We start from the raw sequence: 15,952 nt of genomic DNA on the forward strand, positions 1-15,952 counted from the left end.
CAAGCATTTTTTTAAATCAGTGTTGACTTGTGTCTTTTACTACACTACACTTTCACTGCACTTCCTTTCTCCCTATGGCTTAGTCTACTATAATATGAACTCTCAACACGTGAGGGAAGAGAAGGGACATCCTCTTATCATTCACAAAACCTTGGAAGCAGAGAAAAAGGGTAACTTGTCCACAGACAATTTTACATCCATGTTTCACCCAATATCTTGGTATTTGGAAATTTCTAAACCTCCCTCCAACATCTTCCTATACACGTGAAATCAAAATGTATATTGTCAACTCAAAATGTTTCCTTATATTAAGTAAACAAGTGAAAAGGTGTCTCTAGTCCCAGACTTTGCCTCTTATTGCTGAGCGTTGAAATGTACCTGCTGCCTCAAGGCTGAGAGCAAACCCCTTCCAGTCTGAGAGAGAACTGCTTTGTAACACCCACCTTGCAACATGCACAACAGCGATGGGTACCTTTTATTTCCTGCTAATGTACCAGAAACATGTTCCCACTTACAAGAGAAATAATAGCGAGAGCATACGGGAAACCTTATTCCCTTTCCTAATAACAAATACAATGGAAATACACTTTATAATACCTCAGACATATTTGTTTATGATGCACATAAATCTTGGGATATGTTATTGGGAAGACACATGCAGAGCTTTTATATTAAAGAATTCACAGTCTACAGCTGAATCTTTTTTTTTAGAGAAATGCATTATTATTATTATTAACCATGCGGAGCATAGCCTCACCAGTTCACACTATGCCTGCAGCTCCATTAAAGATTTCCTAATTTAATAAGATTATAGAGTATTTAGTCTATATTAATTATAGAAACATATAAAGTTTATTTTTCCATGTATGTTCAATTAATTTCCAACTATTTGTGCTAATTTGTTGACATACCTATAGTAAACATTATTATGAAGGAGATTTTCAGTCTTTACAGCCTTTAGGGATTAAATATTACTGGAAAACAGAGCGACTGTAGTCCTGATACAGGGTCTGCTTTGATACTCCCTGTGTAGCACGCCTACAACCTCCCTGTGGTACAACCCCTTCCTCATCTATGAACCTTGCGTTTCTTTTCTCCTCATACATTCACAGGAATAAAACAGGCAGAAGCAGCAGCTCTGTCTTCTCTTCTTTGCTGGTAACTATTTTATCTGTGCTTATCACTACAGGAGAGAAGAGGAGGGGAGCAACCATGCACCCCAGGGGTGACCAGCTGGGGCCTCCTCCCTCTCCAATGCCCCAACATCTCAGCTGCAGCTGCTCTCACAGAGAATATTTCTGAGGTCAAATCCTCTCAGTATTGAAATCAATATCAAAACTTCTCTTAACTAAAACGATCCTGATCTTGGCTTTGTGTTGACACTTTTAATGAGCAGGCTAATGTACAGACCTACAGGCTTCTGAGGAGTTTAAAACTCCAGGGAATGGAAAATTATACTGAAATTTACCCTGTTAAAACAATTGGACCCCAACCAAAAAAGCACTTGTGCTTTCAAGAATCGCTGACACTTTTAAGAGCCAATATTTCATGGGTTTCAGGGAAGGCAAGCAAATATGGTATGCTGTCAAAAATGTGAATTCATACATTCTTTATACAGCCTTTACTTGAAAGTCTGAGTTTTGGGGTGAAAAAAACCCATAGGTCCTTGAAGCCTATGACTTTGATTCAATCTGATTCAATCTATGCTGTTCAAGTACATTATTGAGACAACTTTTCTAAGTTGCTTAAGTGTTGATATTTTGGGTTTAGTATGTAATGTAAAAGTTGCATTAACAATTCTGGCTTTTGCTTAAAGTGAAGAGGCAGTAAAGAACTCAGTTATCAATTTCCTGGGATATTTTCATATTTAAAAAGTCTCTCAGAAGAGAGAATTATTTGATTTTTTTAATTTTCTGGAAGATCAGCAATACCAAATCTACATTTAATTAGGCACTTTTGGATTTAAAAATTATTCTTCAAACTGCCCACTTTTCCTTCAGCCTGCCAGAGTAGGTGAGCTGGCAGAATGTAATTTTGTTTAAATCACCTGCTGGTGGAACATTTTTCACTTAATAAATCAATATTTTGCCAAGGGAAACTGTTTCACTGCACCGGTCCAGTTGATTGAGTAACAGGAATATGAACTTCATTTTCCCCTGTCTTGCCACACTGCTGCTTTGGAAGGATTTTTCACCCATTTAGTCCAAAGATAAATGGCTAACAAGTTGGAAGGAAAGGAAACTAAAATTCTAACCTCTAAATCTTTGAATTTCATCATACTTTGATCAGAAAACATTGCGAAGATGGCACTACTTTAAATACATTTCATTTGTGATTTTTAAAAAGTAAATGCAAAAATGCTAATTAAATGTCTACATAAATCAAAAAACTAAACTTTTTTGGATAACTATTTCAGCCTTCTCCAATCAGAAGTGTTAAAAACAGCATAGATGTCATGTGCTAGAGAAGCTGAGTGTTTATTGCACCATAGAACCCACTTCCGTTTGAGTGTTGTCTGGGTGCAAAAATGAACAGTAGAATAAAAGAGCGCTGGTAATATGAAGAAAGAACAAAAATGTAGAAAAGTGAGTAAGGCTTACAGATACTTAGAGAAACTGTCAGGCCTTGGTAAATGGTGTTTATAATTTGTGCTCATGAAGGGACTGACCAAAAAAAGGAAAGGGAACTAACCTCTGTGCCTCTATTTCCTCAGTCAAAGATCTTATCAGAGATTATCAGTACAGTGATGTTTTGTTAATACAGTGTATTTGGGGACAAGGAGGCATTCATTTCATTCAAGTGAAAGTTAAAGCAGCCAGTCACTGTTTGTGTTTTTCTAAAATGAGCCAGAGGTGGGATAATGCCTTTACCATTCAAATTCAGTGGCCACAGAAAGGCACAGATTATTGTAAACTTTGCTACTTGTGCTAGATCTAATTTCTCATTGGACAAAAAAGGAGAATTTTTTTTAAAGGAATCCAGGATTTAGGATGAAAAAAAAAACAAATTAGGAAAAAACATAGAACTTCTCTCAACTTTATTTAATTTAAATCTGTTTAAATTGAATTTAAAATTTAAAATGGAATTTAAACTTGTTGAAACTACTTTCTTCCCAATCTGTATCCATGTGTAGTTTAAGGCATCCACGGAAAAAGGCTTGTGAGCTCTGTGGACTGGATGACAGACCTGGGTATGAAAAGTCTGGCCTTTAAACAGGCAAAGTCACTCTTAAAGAAACTCTCAGATTTGAGGGACCACATTGCCTTAGCAGTCTTTCTGTGCCAACCATAACTTGAAATGGAGGAGCTTTTTATCATATGCTATACTAATGCTGGAGTTTTAAATTGGGAAATTTTAAAACATGCAGCATGTTGGAATAAATCAAATACCAGTGTGCAAAAATACTGTTCAGGACCAGAGTGTTTTCACTAATATGCGGTTTGGAGAAAGTTGTGAATAACTTATTTTATTTATTTATTTTTTGTTAATTTTGAAAATTAAGTCCGATTAAGGACAAAAAAGTTGTTTGTTGGTGGGTTTTTTGCATGTGTTTTTGTGTGGGGTGTTGGTGATGTTTGTTTGTTTGTTTGTTTGTTTTTTCCATTCTGGCATTTATTGAGAAAAAACCTTTATAAAATATTTTGTATAAAATATTGTAGCTGTTGAAATGATAATTTACTGTACCTAATTTCTCTACTATAATTTTAGAATTTTTGCCCACATTAAATGACATGTTTAAATCAGTAAATAGCCTTACATGACACCAAAGAATTCTTGTCGTGTTCATTTGGAGAAACATATTCTAGTAATAAAAAAAAGAAGATTTTTATATGTTGTGGAACTAGTAAGAGTTTTTTTAATGTCATATTCAATAGGAAAAAAAGAACGGGAAAGAAATATGATTTTAGTAAACAAAAAAACATTTATACTGGAAGGTCCTGTGCAGATTAATCGCACAGGCAGTTAGAAACCTTTGATTTTAGGACCACTGTCTGTTCTGGCACTGATAGAAGGTTAATTGTAAGAAGAAGTATTACTTCATTAGGGCAATGTTTCCAAAATAAGAGGTTGCCACCACAATAAAAATGTAATGCGTGGAGGCTTCTCTGTGGGTAATGATGGTCTGTGGGCAATACCCTTCAAATTACTTCTTATCTCTAAGAAAATCTCTGGAGAACATTGCCTTGTGCATTTGGACCATAAGGAGTGGAGTTTTATTCCTCTTGCCACCTGTATTTATGTAGTAATTGTGTTTTCTGCCTGCAGAAAATGAATATAGTTGAATATAAAGTGATGCCACATCCATGTACAATTCCTGGGAAAGGGTACCGCTGTGCATTCACAACAGGCACCATGAAAGGGACATGTAGATAGTAGTGCTAATAAATGTAGGGATAAGACACTTAAAGCCACGATATGAAATTAAAGGGTAAGCTAAAACTGGTGTTGGCATCCCGCTGCTGAACTGGGAATAACGGCAATGATGAAGTAGGGGGATTTACTGGAGAAACTTGTTGCTGCCGGAGTGTGTGTGGCAGTAAACCAACGAGAGATCTCCAGGCCTGGCAAGTGAGTGATCTGTAATGGCAGCAAAAAGGCTTGAAAGCAGTGAGTGTACCTCTCAGTGATCGGCTTCCAAGTAGCAGTGTAGCAAACAACTATCTCTGCAAATGCAATCAGGGGTGCCCCGTATAGAGAAGTGGGGGTTCCCATCAGAGACACATTAACATCTAACCGCCACCAGGTGTTTCCAGGCATGCATGCATCACACAGCAAAAACCAATCTCATAAAATTCCTAAACAAGGGTAGTCTGGGGGGTCTGTGAAAGGGGAAGATTTTTCAGGAAGTGTCCATATTTTCACTGTTTTGTAACTTGTGCAAGCATGGAAAGTTTCATGGGTGCTGCAAACTGCTAACCCTAAATAATGTCAGTACTGTACTGTGTCTTGGTACAAATCTTTCCAATCAACCCTAGTATGGAAACAACAGAGGAAATTGAAAAAAAGCTTTATCCTTATCGCTGTGAGCACTGCTCTGCTCTCTAAGCACGGAGAATGGTCTGCCTCTCCTGAGAAAATGGCAGTGGCATGTTCCTGTGGCATTTGGTGGTAGAGAACAAAGCGATCTCCCACATATTTCTGGTTCAGACTCCTATATAACTTGACAATGACAAAAAAACACTAGAACCAGCTGAAACCATAACGCGTTGGAACTTAACACTACAGATGAATGGATCAGCATTCAGTGCTGCTGGTGCAGCGCTAAGCTGGTGTGTACAGATGTCAGCTTTATCCAGGAGACAGGCATCTGGAGTGCCAACCACTTGCAGTTTCTTACCATCATCCTTTGCAAAGCAGAACCATACTGCATTGCCACAGGGTCTGGTATAAAGCAGGAGACTAATAGAGACAATTTGATGCCTGAAATTGCTAAATGTGCACACATTTGCAGAAGGTGGCATTAGGGCTATGAAAAGCAGGTAGCATACCTTCACCAGAGATCCGTTAAACACTAGCAAATAATGCCTTTGGTACTCTTGGTTTCAAGGTGGAGAACTTTGATTTGTGTCCCCACAAGGGCTGGAGAGTTGCCATGCCAATGGTCATAGGTTAAAAACTGACAGTACGTGAGGTCTAACTGGTCAGGATCTGATGGAAAACCACAATGCATCATTATAGCATTTTATTGCAGCCAGCACTTTCACAGCAAACCCTGAATGTTTTGCACATTTTGTCTTCTTTTGCTTGTCCAGTCCACATGGACACAGAATATTACCTGGTGACATAAACATAAAGGGCCAGATGTTTTTCTCATCAAATTTGATTCTTTGTGTTTGTGCTTATGATCATTGCAAAAAAACCCCAATAAACTCTCTGATGCACAGAAAACTCCTTCAGCAGTGAAATAACTGTATCAAACTGTCACAATTCCAAATGTTCAATGAAATAATTCATTTTTGTTTATTTATTAAAGTAGATGCACACAGGCCATGTGAAATTTCCTAAATAAAATGGTTTCCTGCAAAGTGAATCTCTGTAGACAAATCAATGTGTTTGTATGCAAAGCACCATTCCCCAGCAAACTCTGCTGAAAGCAATATTTGACTCATTCTAACTATTCCGAGCAATACATGACTCATGTTGAATAATGGAGTGAGAAAGATATTTGTTCTTATGTCTCTGTAAAAATATTTGGGCTCTGTATATGTCCAAAGGAAAAGGAAACCCTTATGGAAAGTGCCCAGCCCTATGGGGAAAGCCTACATCTTCCTGTAGATGAATACGCAGCCCACTAGAAGCAATGGTCACGTCCTCCATTTTGGCCAATGGCATTTTTTTTTTTCTGAAATGAAACAGGAGGATTCGCTTGAAGATTATTCTATTATCTCATATCGCAATCTGCTTGTGATTTATGAGTTTTAAAGTTTCACATGCTGGCACATGAAGTTTACATTTGGGAATGGCAATTAATGGACAGCGTCCATCTACTAGAAGGCAAGTTGCACTTGAAAGGGACACTGAGCCCAGTGTTTGAGGTGCAGCTCTTGCTAGACTCTTATTCTGCTCTCTGAATAAGCTGCAATTTCATAACTTTCACTTAATTGCCCTGGCACTGTTCTACCTGTATGGAAAGAAGATAAGTGAAGATGTATAACGTTATAATGAAAAGTGTTAACTGAAGGCGTCTATGGCCATATTAATAGAAGAGACAAAGAAGATCACCAACTTCAGTTTGTGTGGGTGTATATGTATGTATGTGTATGTACATATAGATGTCTAAGAACTTGAAACCAGGAATAAATGAATTGTTGTTTTCATAATAAATTGTGATACAGAGGTGCCCAGTTAATTATTACAAAATATTTTCAGTTTCAAAATTCTCCTTTTCTCTTTGAGATCTTCTCTGTTCTCTCATCTGCTTGCCCATCCTTCTACCCTTTTTCTGAGCATTTTAAAATTATTTGAATAATGCTAATGATATTAAATTGAGCTTTTGCTCAGTTGTTTCTTCTGCTCAAATTTGGATGACAAAGGCATATTTAAAGTTACACTGCTACCAAAGTAGCTGCATTATACATGACATTTATTGTAATGTGTTTGCTGCTGCATCAAGTGCTTTCAAGGCAATAATTATGACTGCTCTTTAAGTCTGTGTTGGCTACCCATTCTAGAAGGTATTTGATAATTTCATAGAGTGTTATTTTTCTATACAAGAAGCAATTGTTATTGCTCCTTTTAAACTAATATGCATTGTTTTAAAACTCAGGTTAATGTAGCCTTCTTGAGAGGCTGATATAAAGCAGTCAATTTTTTGGCTCCTATGGGTTCCCTAAATGTTATGAAAATGTTTTGAATTAAAATAAATTAAGCTAAGTTAAGTGGAGTACCACATATCCCCTGGAAATATCCTCCAGTATGACACAACCTATGACTTCAGAATTATTTTGGAGAAAGTATTTGAGAAATCAATAAAAATCCAGGAAATGAGTAGAAGTGAAAACAAAAGAATGTGTCACAAGACAATGATATTGAGCATAGGGTACAAGCACTAGATAATGCATATTTTCTGAATTAGACCAAGAACTAAAAACCTTTATTTATTTATTTTTTCTTTCTTTGTGAAAGGTCAAACTGTTATTTTCTTGTAAAAAAAAAATCCCATTTGTAATAAATCTGTGGTGCTTGTACAAACACCAACAAATTGCACTGCTTGGAGTCTTGTAATAATGCAGACAAAAAAAACCCAATATGTCCTCTGCAACAGAACACTGAGAGAGTGTTCAAACATTGAAGAAAATCTTGCTTAGACGATGTGATAGAGGTAGCCTTGTAATGTGCAGGACACATAGAAGGAACATTATTGTCTAAACTGATGTCATGACAGAGCTAGAAAATTAGAGTCACCAGAATTTGCTTTCTGATGGGACTGTATAAAACACTGTCCAGACCTACTGTATCTTTATTGGGAAACCTGGAAAATAAGAGAACCCCAAATCTATTACAATTCAGGCAGGGTACTCAGACAAACGGTCTATTCTCAAGGCTGCCAAGGAGAAAAATAAATGTTTTGCTGATGGCAAAGGGTTTTTTTTTTTTTTTTAATTATATCAGTATTGAAATTCTGAATGAAAGCGCAGGGTTTTTTTTTGAAAAAAAAAAGACCCCATAAACCCCGACAGTAGAAGTATGAAACATTTTGTGTGATGTGTCTTGACAAGACACTTGAGCAGTATTCAACACTCAAATTATTGCAGAAAGAATTGGGTGATTCAAGAGAACTGAACAAGGAAAATATTGAATGATCTGTCATCTCTGCTGAAGCAGAATGGAGTAGACACTCCCATTTTAAAAAGGTTGTCTGATTATTAATTTTTTCTTATAATGTATCTCAGCTGCTTTTAAAATTCATTTTTAAAGTCTTTAAGACCATCCAAAAATGGGAAAACCAGAATTTCTGTTCATTGTGTCCTTCACTGCTGCTCTCAAGTGATTTAAAAGGTGACAAGAGTAAGACTTAGCCTATAATGGCCAGCACTTGGCTGCCTCCTCTAACTTGCTCTGCTCACACAGTTTCTGTTCTTTGTTTCTCCCTGTATTGTCTATTGATGTGGTTACTTTACTTGCAGGAGCTTATTATTATAAAAAGTCTATAGGTGTAACTGCTGTGTCTCACATTACTAGCAAGGAAGCAATTGCTGTTCACAGCTTCTGCTGAAGGAAAAAGCCACAGATGATTTTTTTTTTTTTAAAGTATATATATATATTTGTTTCTAGTTCCTATTTGTAGCACCAGGAGTTTCAAATTTTTTTGCAAGCACTGGGGATTTTGGAGGCTGATACTGAGTACATTTGGATCTAACTGGATTCAGATTTAGCTATTTGGTTGCTGTAACTTCCATCATAATCTTCCCTAAAGCTGCATGTGAGTACAGTAAGAGTACAGGAGAGCAGGATATCCAGAGAAACTCTTCAGAAACTTGAGTTATAATCCTCCCTGACTCTTAATTCTGGTCTTGACCACTGCTGACAAATTTCTACAGAAAACTGGGTATCTTCTGTGACTCTACAAGTCAAATTCTGTGATGGGATGCAGAAATGTGCTATTGTCCTTTGTTAAATAAGTGGTACCTTAACCACATGCCCATCTTGAGTCTGCACCACCAACCCCAAAAAACAAGAGCCCAGCAGAACTGAAGTAGGAATGAGCATTGATCTACAACGGTTTATTGAATTCCTTCTTTCAAAGACTTTGCATGGTTAGGGAGGAGGGTTTGCAGACAGCATCACGGAGAGTTTTGCCCACGCGCAGCTTCATACTGACTATCATTCTGCCACGCCTGATGATGTGGCCCAGACATTTCTAATTATTCCACCTGAAAGCAATTGTACCTGCAGAAAGATCAGAAAAAGCATATGCTGGAGAGATTCAGTTATTGAGTTCAGCCTCCCACTGAGCCAGTACTCTTTAATTTGGAATTATCAGAAAAGATGCAGTCCAAAGTGAATTCGGGTTTTTAAAATACTAAAATGAGCAAGAAATCACACCTTTTAAGTGTTCAAGGCATGTTAATGATGGTGAAGGTCAAAGACAAAGTGCAGACTTGTGGAACTGAGGAGGTGTCAGAGACTAATGTAATTCTTATTTCCACTGAAGTAAGTGGACTGAAGCTTAGGGTGGAAGAATGGTGGAGAATGCAGACAGGCTGTTCAGTGCTGCAAGGAAAAGGAGGGACTGCAGTCAGCAGTAACACAAAGGACACTCCCAAGCACTGCTCCATCATTCTACGGTATCTCAGAAAGCACAAGGATGCTCCTGCCCTTATGGTAGCAATTGAGGGCACACAGAAAAGGGAAGCGTGGCTTTTAGAGGAAGGGGCTTTGTGATATGATGCTGCTGGGATGAGCAATTTCTCTTTGATTACCAGCTCCAGCTGGCAGAGTGTGGGAAGAGAGAGAAGCAGGTGGCTCCTGAGAGGGTCCACCTGGAAGAAGGCTATAGAAGGGAAGCCATGCTACAGTACAAGCCCTACATTTAAAAAAGGGTAGAAAGTGAAAGGCTAATGTTTTTTTGGTTTATGTATTTGTTATTAAAAAGAACCTTAGCATATACTATGGTCTTGCAGGGTTGGGGTTTTTTTTTGTGTGTGTTTTGAGTTAACAATAACTCGCAGAAAAGAAAGTGTGTCTGTGAAAGGAGTTGAAAAAGCCCTGATTGCTGCATTGAGCTTTTTCTGGGTGAGTAAATATTGTACTAGCTCATACTATAGCAACAAAATAATAAAAAAAAGAGAGACTTTAGGAAGTTCTTACTACCTGTTTGAGTAATGTAGCTCTGTTTGTGCTCAGTGAGAAGGAAGATTTAAAGGTATTTATTTTTTTTTTTTTCCTGTATGTTAATCCCAGATACAGTTTAACCAGACATTTTCAGTTCTTCTTGCTGACAGCAGTGATCTTGGACTTGTTGTGTGGCCAGGAAACCATATAACTTACAAGTACATGAATTCAGTAATTCTGCCAAGTAACTGATAAGTTCTGGAGTCTTTTGCCTTCTAAAATCAAGCAGTGAGATAATATATTGGTAGGAGGGAAAGGGAGAAATTCATTTGCAGAGGCTTGCAGGGCTCAAGATAGATCTCCACAAAGCTCAGGAAAATAGCTTTCTGTGGCTCTGCTGAGTTCCTGTTTAATTACTTAGGCAGATGTGACCTTGCACAACTTCTATAATACAAGGGACTAGGAGATCTTTTGTGGCAAACAGAGCCCATAATAACTCTGTTCTCTCATATCTATTTCTCTAGCTGATGCCACCCTTTATAAACCTATATCTATATATACTTATCCCTGAAGCACCTAATTAAGAAATGCCTTTGTGAGTGAAATAAAAACATTTGAGTTACAGGAAGTAATTACACAGAATTGTGTTACTTGTCTGATTACTGTTACGTACAAATACTCTTATCAGAAGACTCATTTCTAGTCACGTGTCCTTTGGGTGGGCAGTTATTATACATTCAGTCACTGGAAGAGGTTGAACAGAGTAATGTTATTTAGTTGTTTGGAGTTTTTTGTGTTGGTTTGGCTGGTTTTTCTTTGTAATATGGTTTAGAAAGTGTGTAACTGTTCATTGTGATGTTCTTGTTTGCACCTGGTAGTCTAGTGTGTATAGAAGCATTCCCAAGGGATGCAGGTGTGCATGGCACCTCAGAAGAGCCTAACTGGGAATCCTGTATAACTCTGTAAAGTGATCTATGCTGCTTGTATTAAAAAATGCAAAGAACTGAAGGAACTGGAGAAGTAGTGAGGTGGCATGATGCAGTGCATTGTACTGTGTTGAGAAATCGTTTAGTTACAATCCCTGGTGATGTGGTGGGGGGTTTTGCGTTTGTGGTTTGGGTTTTTTTTGGGTTGTGTTGTGATTTTTTTGTTTGTTTGTTTTGCTTTTAAAAACCTGTATAAATAACAAAAAAATTATATTAGTCATATTGCTCTTTTAAAGTTGCACTACACGGGACAGGATGAAATGTGTTTTGAGGTGCATGACATTATAAACGTGGCCTGTGGGAGGTTGGTTTGTTTGTTTTGTGCTAAATATACATGTAATATAAAGTTCAGGAAAAAAAGGAAATGGTCCAAATTCTGCCACATTCTTGTTCAACAGCTTACAGAGCCTGTGCTAATTTAGTTAGCTATCTGAGCCATTCCCACGTCCATCCTTATAATGCACCTACAGGACAAGCACAACCTACCTCAAAATTTCATGGTGCCTCTGTGTGTCAGAAACACCATTGCACCTGCCATGAAAACACAACCCTCTCTGAGCAGCTGGTCACAGCAGCTGCTTCAAAATGCATGGCACCACTTTGACATCACTTAAATATTGGCCTTTTAAATATTGTTTCCCTTTGTTATTTTGCCTTTCAAGCAAAGAAGCTGCTCAACCTTACAGGGTGAAGGCTGGCCCACTGGTTCCTAATTGCCTCTTTCCCCAAGTGACTTGGGAGATTGTTCTCTGACTTGCTGTAATTATCCTTTACTGTAAACGAACCAAAGTACACTCTGATTTTGGTGTTATGTTCATTAGCAAGCATCCTCTTTTTGAATGTTAATGTATTCTGGGAACATCCAGTATATAAGAATGGACTGATTTGTGTAGCGTTTGTGAAATACCCTGAGGATCAAATCCTTACTGGGTAACTGATTTGAAATGAAATGCACTGCTTTAAGTACAGAGTATCAATGGATGGTCAAATTGCAGAGTGGCTTTACATATGAACATAATCTAAAAGGGAGATAAACTTTTTATTGTCCTCAAAAGAGTGTTTGATGGAAAGGCTGGTTCTGAGCTTGTGCCTGCAAAAGATTTCTCCCATGGTCAGTGTTTGTGGCATGATTTCTTGTTTAGGGTGAAGAGGAAATTTATGCCATGAGTGGCACTGCTGGTGGTTTTGCGATGGAAATGGGCTGCTAATTTAGCACTTGAGAAATGCAGAAAGAACAAAAGCTTCCCTTCATATCTTAACTCAAACATAATACACAAAAAGAAGGCTCACCACACATACCTCTAACAAAACATTTTTTAAAAAAATTCTGGATCCTAGCTTTCCTTTGTTATTTTCAAGGTATTCAGCGGTGTGGATTGCTTGGTTTTCAGATAGGTAAATGTGTGAACAGCATATAAAAGTGATGCTGAATGCTTTTAACAGCTTTGGTTCTGCCATCCAGCTCCTACTCAAGCCCCTGGATCAGGAGTTTCCTTCTGTGTCTCCTATAATGAGCAATGAAGCATGGCTGCTCTGCCAAGCACGGGTGGAAAGGTCTGCCTAGTAAGGTTGTGAATTTCTGGATAGTGAAGGAAGTGACTTGGCTTTTTTTCTGCCTAGTGAGATTATTGAGTCAAAAGTACAATTTGAATTTCCAAGTGACTCTGTGTGGGCACTCTTATTAGAGAAACAGGGGCTTTCAAACCAATGTAGAATAATAAACTTCCTTAGTAAACCACATCAGAAAAATACACTCAAAAATCTGTGAGTGGAAAGCTATTGCTGAAAAACTTGTTCCACAACTGGCTTTTCAGTTAATTTCCTCTTGTATACAAGCCTTTTCTTGGAGCATTTTACTATATATTTCCAGAGAGGGAGCAAGCACTTGATCATTGAGCTTGTGCACAGTGTTCAGATCTCAAGATGTCAGACACTTGGAGTGCTTGGTGCTAGAAAACAGTCCTGATGAGCATTTGTACACCTGGTTTGGCTAATATAATAGAATTACTTGAACATTTCTGATGTGCAAAATTGTTTTAATTGTATATGAAACTGCTGCTTTTGCTTGGTATTTCAATCTCTCTCTTATTCATCTGCTTTCTCCTCCAGATCATTATAGAAGTTGTAGAAACGGAAATAAGCATTAAGGAACAAAATAGAAATCTGTGTTTAAAAACAAAAGGCTTGCTTATGAAAGCATTGGGGTATTCAAAGGGGAAAAAAAAACCCTCTAGAATAAAGGCTTGAGACTGTGATGTTACATGCTTAGGAATTTCAATGTATCTCTGAATATGACAATTCCTATATGTGGAAAATTGCAAAGAAATAACTGTCTTGCTATTGAGTTCTGTCTATTTTTCCCAAGTTTCACACATCTTTGAAAATTACTCTGAACAATTCTAATGGCATCCCTGCATACTATAGACTATGAAAAGAAGTTTAAAAGAGCCTCCAAAGAATAGTCTGGGAGCTTTTCACCATATCAGATAGTTATGTCTTTTGCTAAAGTGTAGGTTCTGCTTCTGTCCTGTCACTGGTAACTTTAAATACTTATCTGCTAGTCTGCTAATCAAAGTTATCCTGTTAGTTCTTGTAAGTCAAACTGTGACTGCAACATTTTCATGGTCTTTGTTTTGTTTTCCTTTGCTCTTTTTTTTTTTTCTTTTTAAATTTAGTGATAAATAGGAGAGATTTAAAAAGGCAAACACCTTCTATTGTTCTGTCTGCTTCTCAGAAATAGTGGAAGAAAGAAAACACAATGTCTATAAATGGTATTTATAGACATGCTACTACATGTGTATGTCTAGCTGCATATAGGTAAAAACAAATTAATGCAGTATAGGACTTGTGTTGTTACCTAAAAGTTTGGATATCTCGACAGCAAAATTGTTCCAAGAACAGAGATCCTTCTATTTTAAGAAAGATCTCCATTGTATGAGGTATAACAAGTCTCCTCTGCTACCTGGGTACTCAGGATGAAGCCTTTGAGCAGGACCTATATAAGAAAGAGGCAGCCAGTACATTCACTACATACATTGTGTGAGGCCACCTTTATGTATCAAAGTATATACGCGTACATCAATTCATCTCTGTATGTATGTGGGTAAATAGACTTCTAAAGTAATCTCAGGTTATGGTTTCTGTATCTGCTAGCTACACTTGCACACTTCCAGCCTTTACCAGGAAATGCAACCTGCCACCTTTTTCACAATTTGTCTCTTTTAAAATACTCATTTGCGCATACATGTATCTGGGATGGTATTACCCGATGCTTGCCTTACCTTCACATCGTCAATGTTCATCCTCGTTCCCTCCTTTCCAACAAAGATGTCATCTATGTCAACAAGAATGTACCTATCCAAGGACAGTCTTAGCTTATTCCCTGACAGGAAAGAGATGGCATCAATAAAGATCAGTTTGTGCAACCAGAATGCCAGGTTGTTTCCAAAAAGAACTCTTTGTATGCCATCATGAAGCCCCAAGTCTTGGACAACGGTTGCATACACAGCAGCCTTTGGCAATGCCGTAGGAGGTGGTCTGGAGGTCTGCAGTTCAGTTAAAAGCACAGGTTGATAGGTGGAATGATTAAACTGGAAAACTGTCCAGTCTTCACCGGGCAGTGGACCTTTCTCAACTCTTGGTGCTTTGGTGATGCGCAGCAGGGGAGACTGAGGGTTTACCACACAGTCTTTGAGGGCTACATTATTGTAAAGATGTAATGGCAATCCTTTCAGTTTTGTACTTGGGGAGCTGTTCTCATTGGCTTTATGAAAACCAATTATGCTAACACTGTATTCCACACAGTATTTTTCCAGAAGCTCTCTATTCCATGAGTCCATGGATACATACTTTAAAATATTCTCATATATAACAATTGTATATTTTCCTCTTCCATTGTCTGTGAGAGGGGGAATATCCCCCTTGGCTGGTGCGATGACCATGTGGTATTGAAATCTGCTGGACTCAAGGATGGCTATGATGTCTTGCCCCAGCTGGGAGTATTGGCTTTCCACGAACAGGAGGACAGTGGGATCAGTTTTAGATGGATCGATTGGCTTGGCAGTCTTCAGCTCCATGGACCTGTAAGGTAGAAACTTGAGATCTTCACACTCTGCCTCTCCGGTGGTTTCCGCAAGTGCCATTTCCTGCTTGTAGCCAGTGTAGAGGTAATAGGCAGAAATGATGATACTTGCTAAGCAGAAGGTTGCCAGGAGAATGACCAGTGTTCTGAAACTTCTGTGGAGCTTCACGGTTAGATTCATCTTTTGCAGGACTTCCAGCTCCTGTTGTTCTTGCTGCTTTTTTGTTTCTCTCTTCCTAAAGTGCCATAGTAACGAGGAATTGCAGAGGTGCTGATTCCTCTTCTGAGATGTTCATGTGACCATTGCAGTGCATTTATGAAGCTGTTGGGGAGGTTATAAAGCTGTTGGAGTGGGAAGTCAAAGGATCTGGAAAGCTAAATTGAAAGAGGTTTTCTCAGAATGCAGCAGCTGCCAATAATCAGTGAAGAGGACTCTTAACATTATCTGCAACAAGAAGTAAAAGAAGAGTAAATAAAATCCATGAAGCAATTAAAACCAAACATTAATAAAGACAGTGATGGATAATGGTAATCTGAGTTACGATGGAAGTTTATGAACAGTTCAAGGAGCACTCAGTATCACTTCCTTTCTTGATGTATTAAGATAAGT

General features: G+C 38.0%; 1 protein-coding gene across 1 annotated transcript in view; it reads right to left on the reverse strand.

The window, feature by feature from the left end:
• Window positions 1-15,638, reverse strand: part of LOC309439181 (bifunctional heparan sulfate N-deacetylase/N-sulfotransferase 4) — an 87,183-nt gene extending 71,545 nt beyond the window's left edge. Inside the window, exon 1 of the mRNA XM_082051375.1 lies at window positions 14,543-15,638. Within this exon, the coding sequence (XP_081907501.1) occupies window positions 14,543-15,523 (981 nt within the window). The 5' untranslated portion in view covers window positions 15,524-15,638. The remainder of the gene's footprint in view (window positions 1-14,542) is intronic.
• Window positions 15,639-15,952: the final 314 nt, after the last annotated feature.

Source organism: Streptopelia decaocto (assembly GCF_964273445.1).
Source record: "Streptopelia decaocto genome assembly, chromosome: 4".
NCBI classification, from domain to species: Eukaryota; Metazoa; Chordata; class Aves; order Columbiformes; family Columbidae; genus Streptopelia; species Streptopelia decaocto.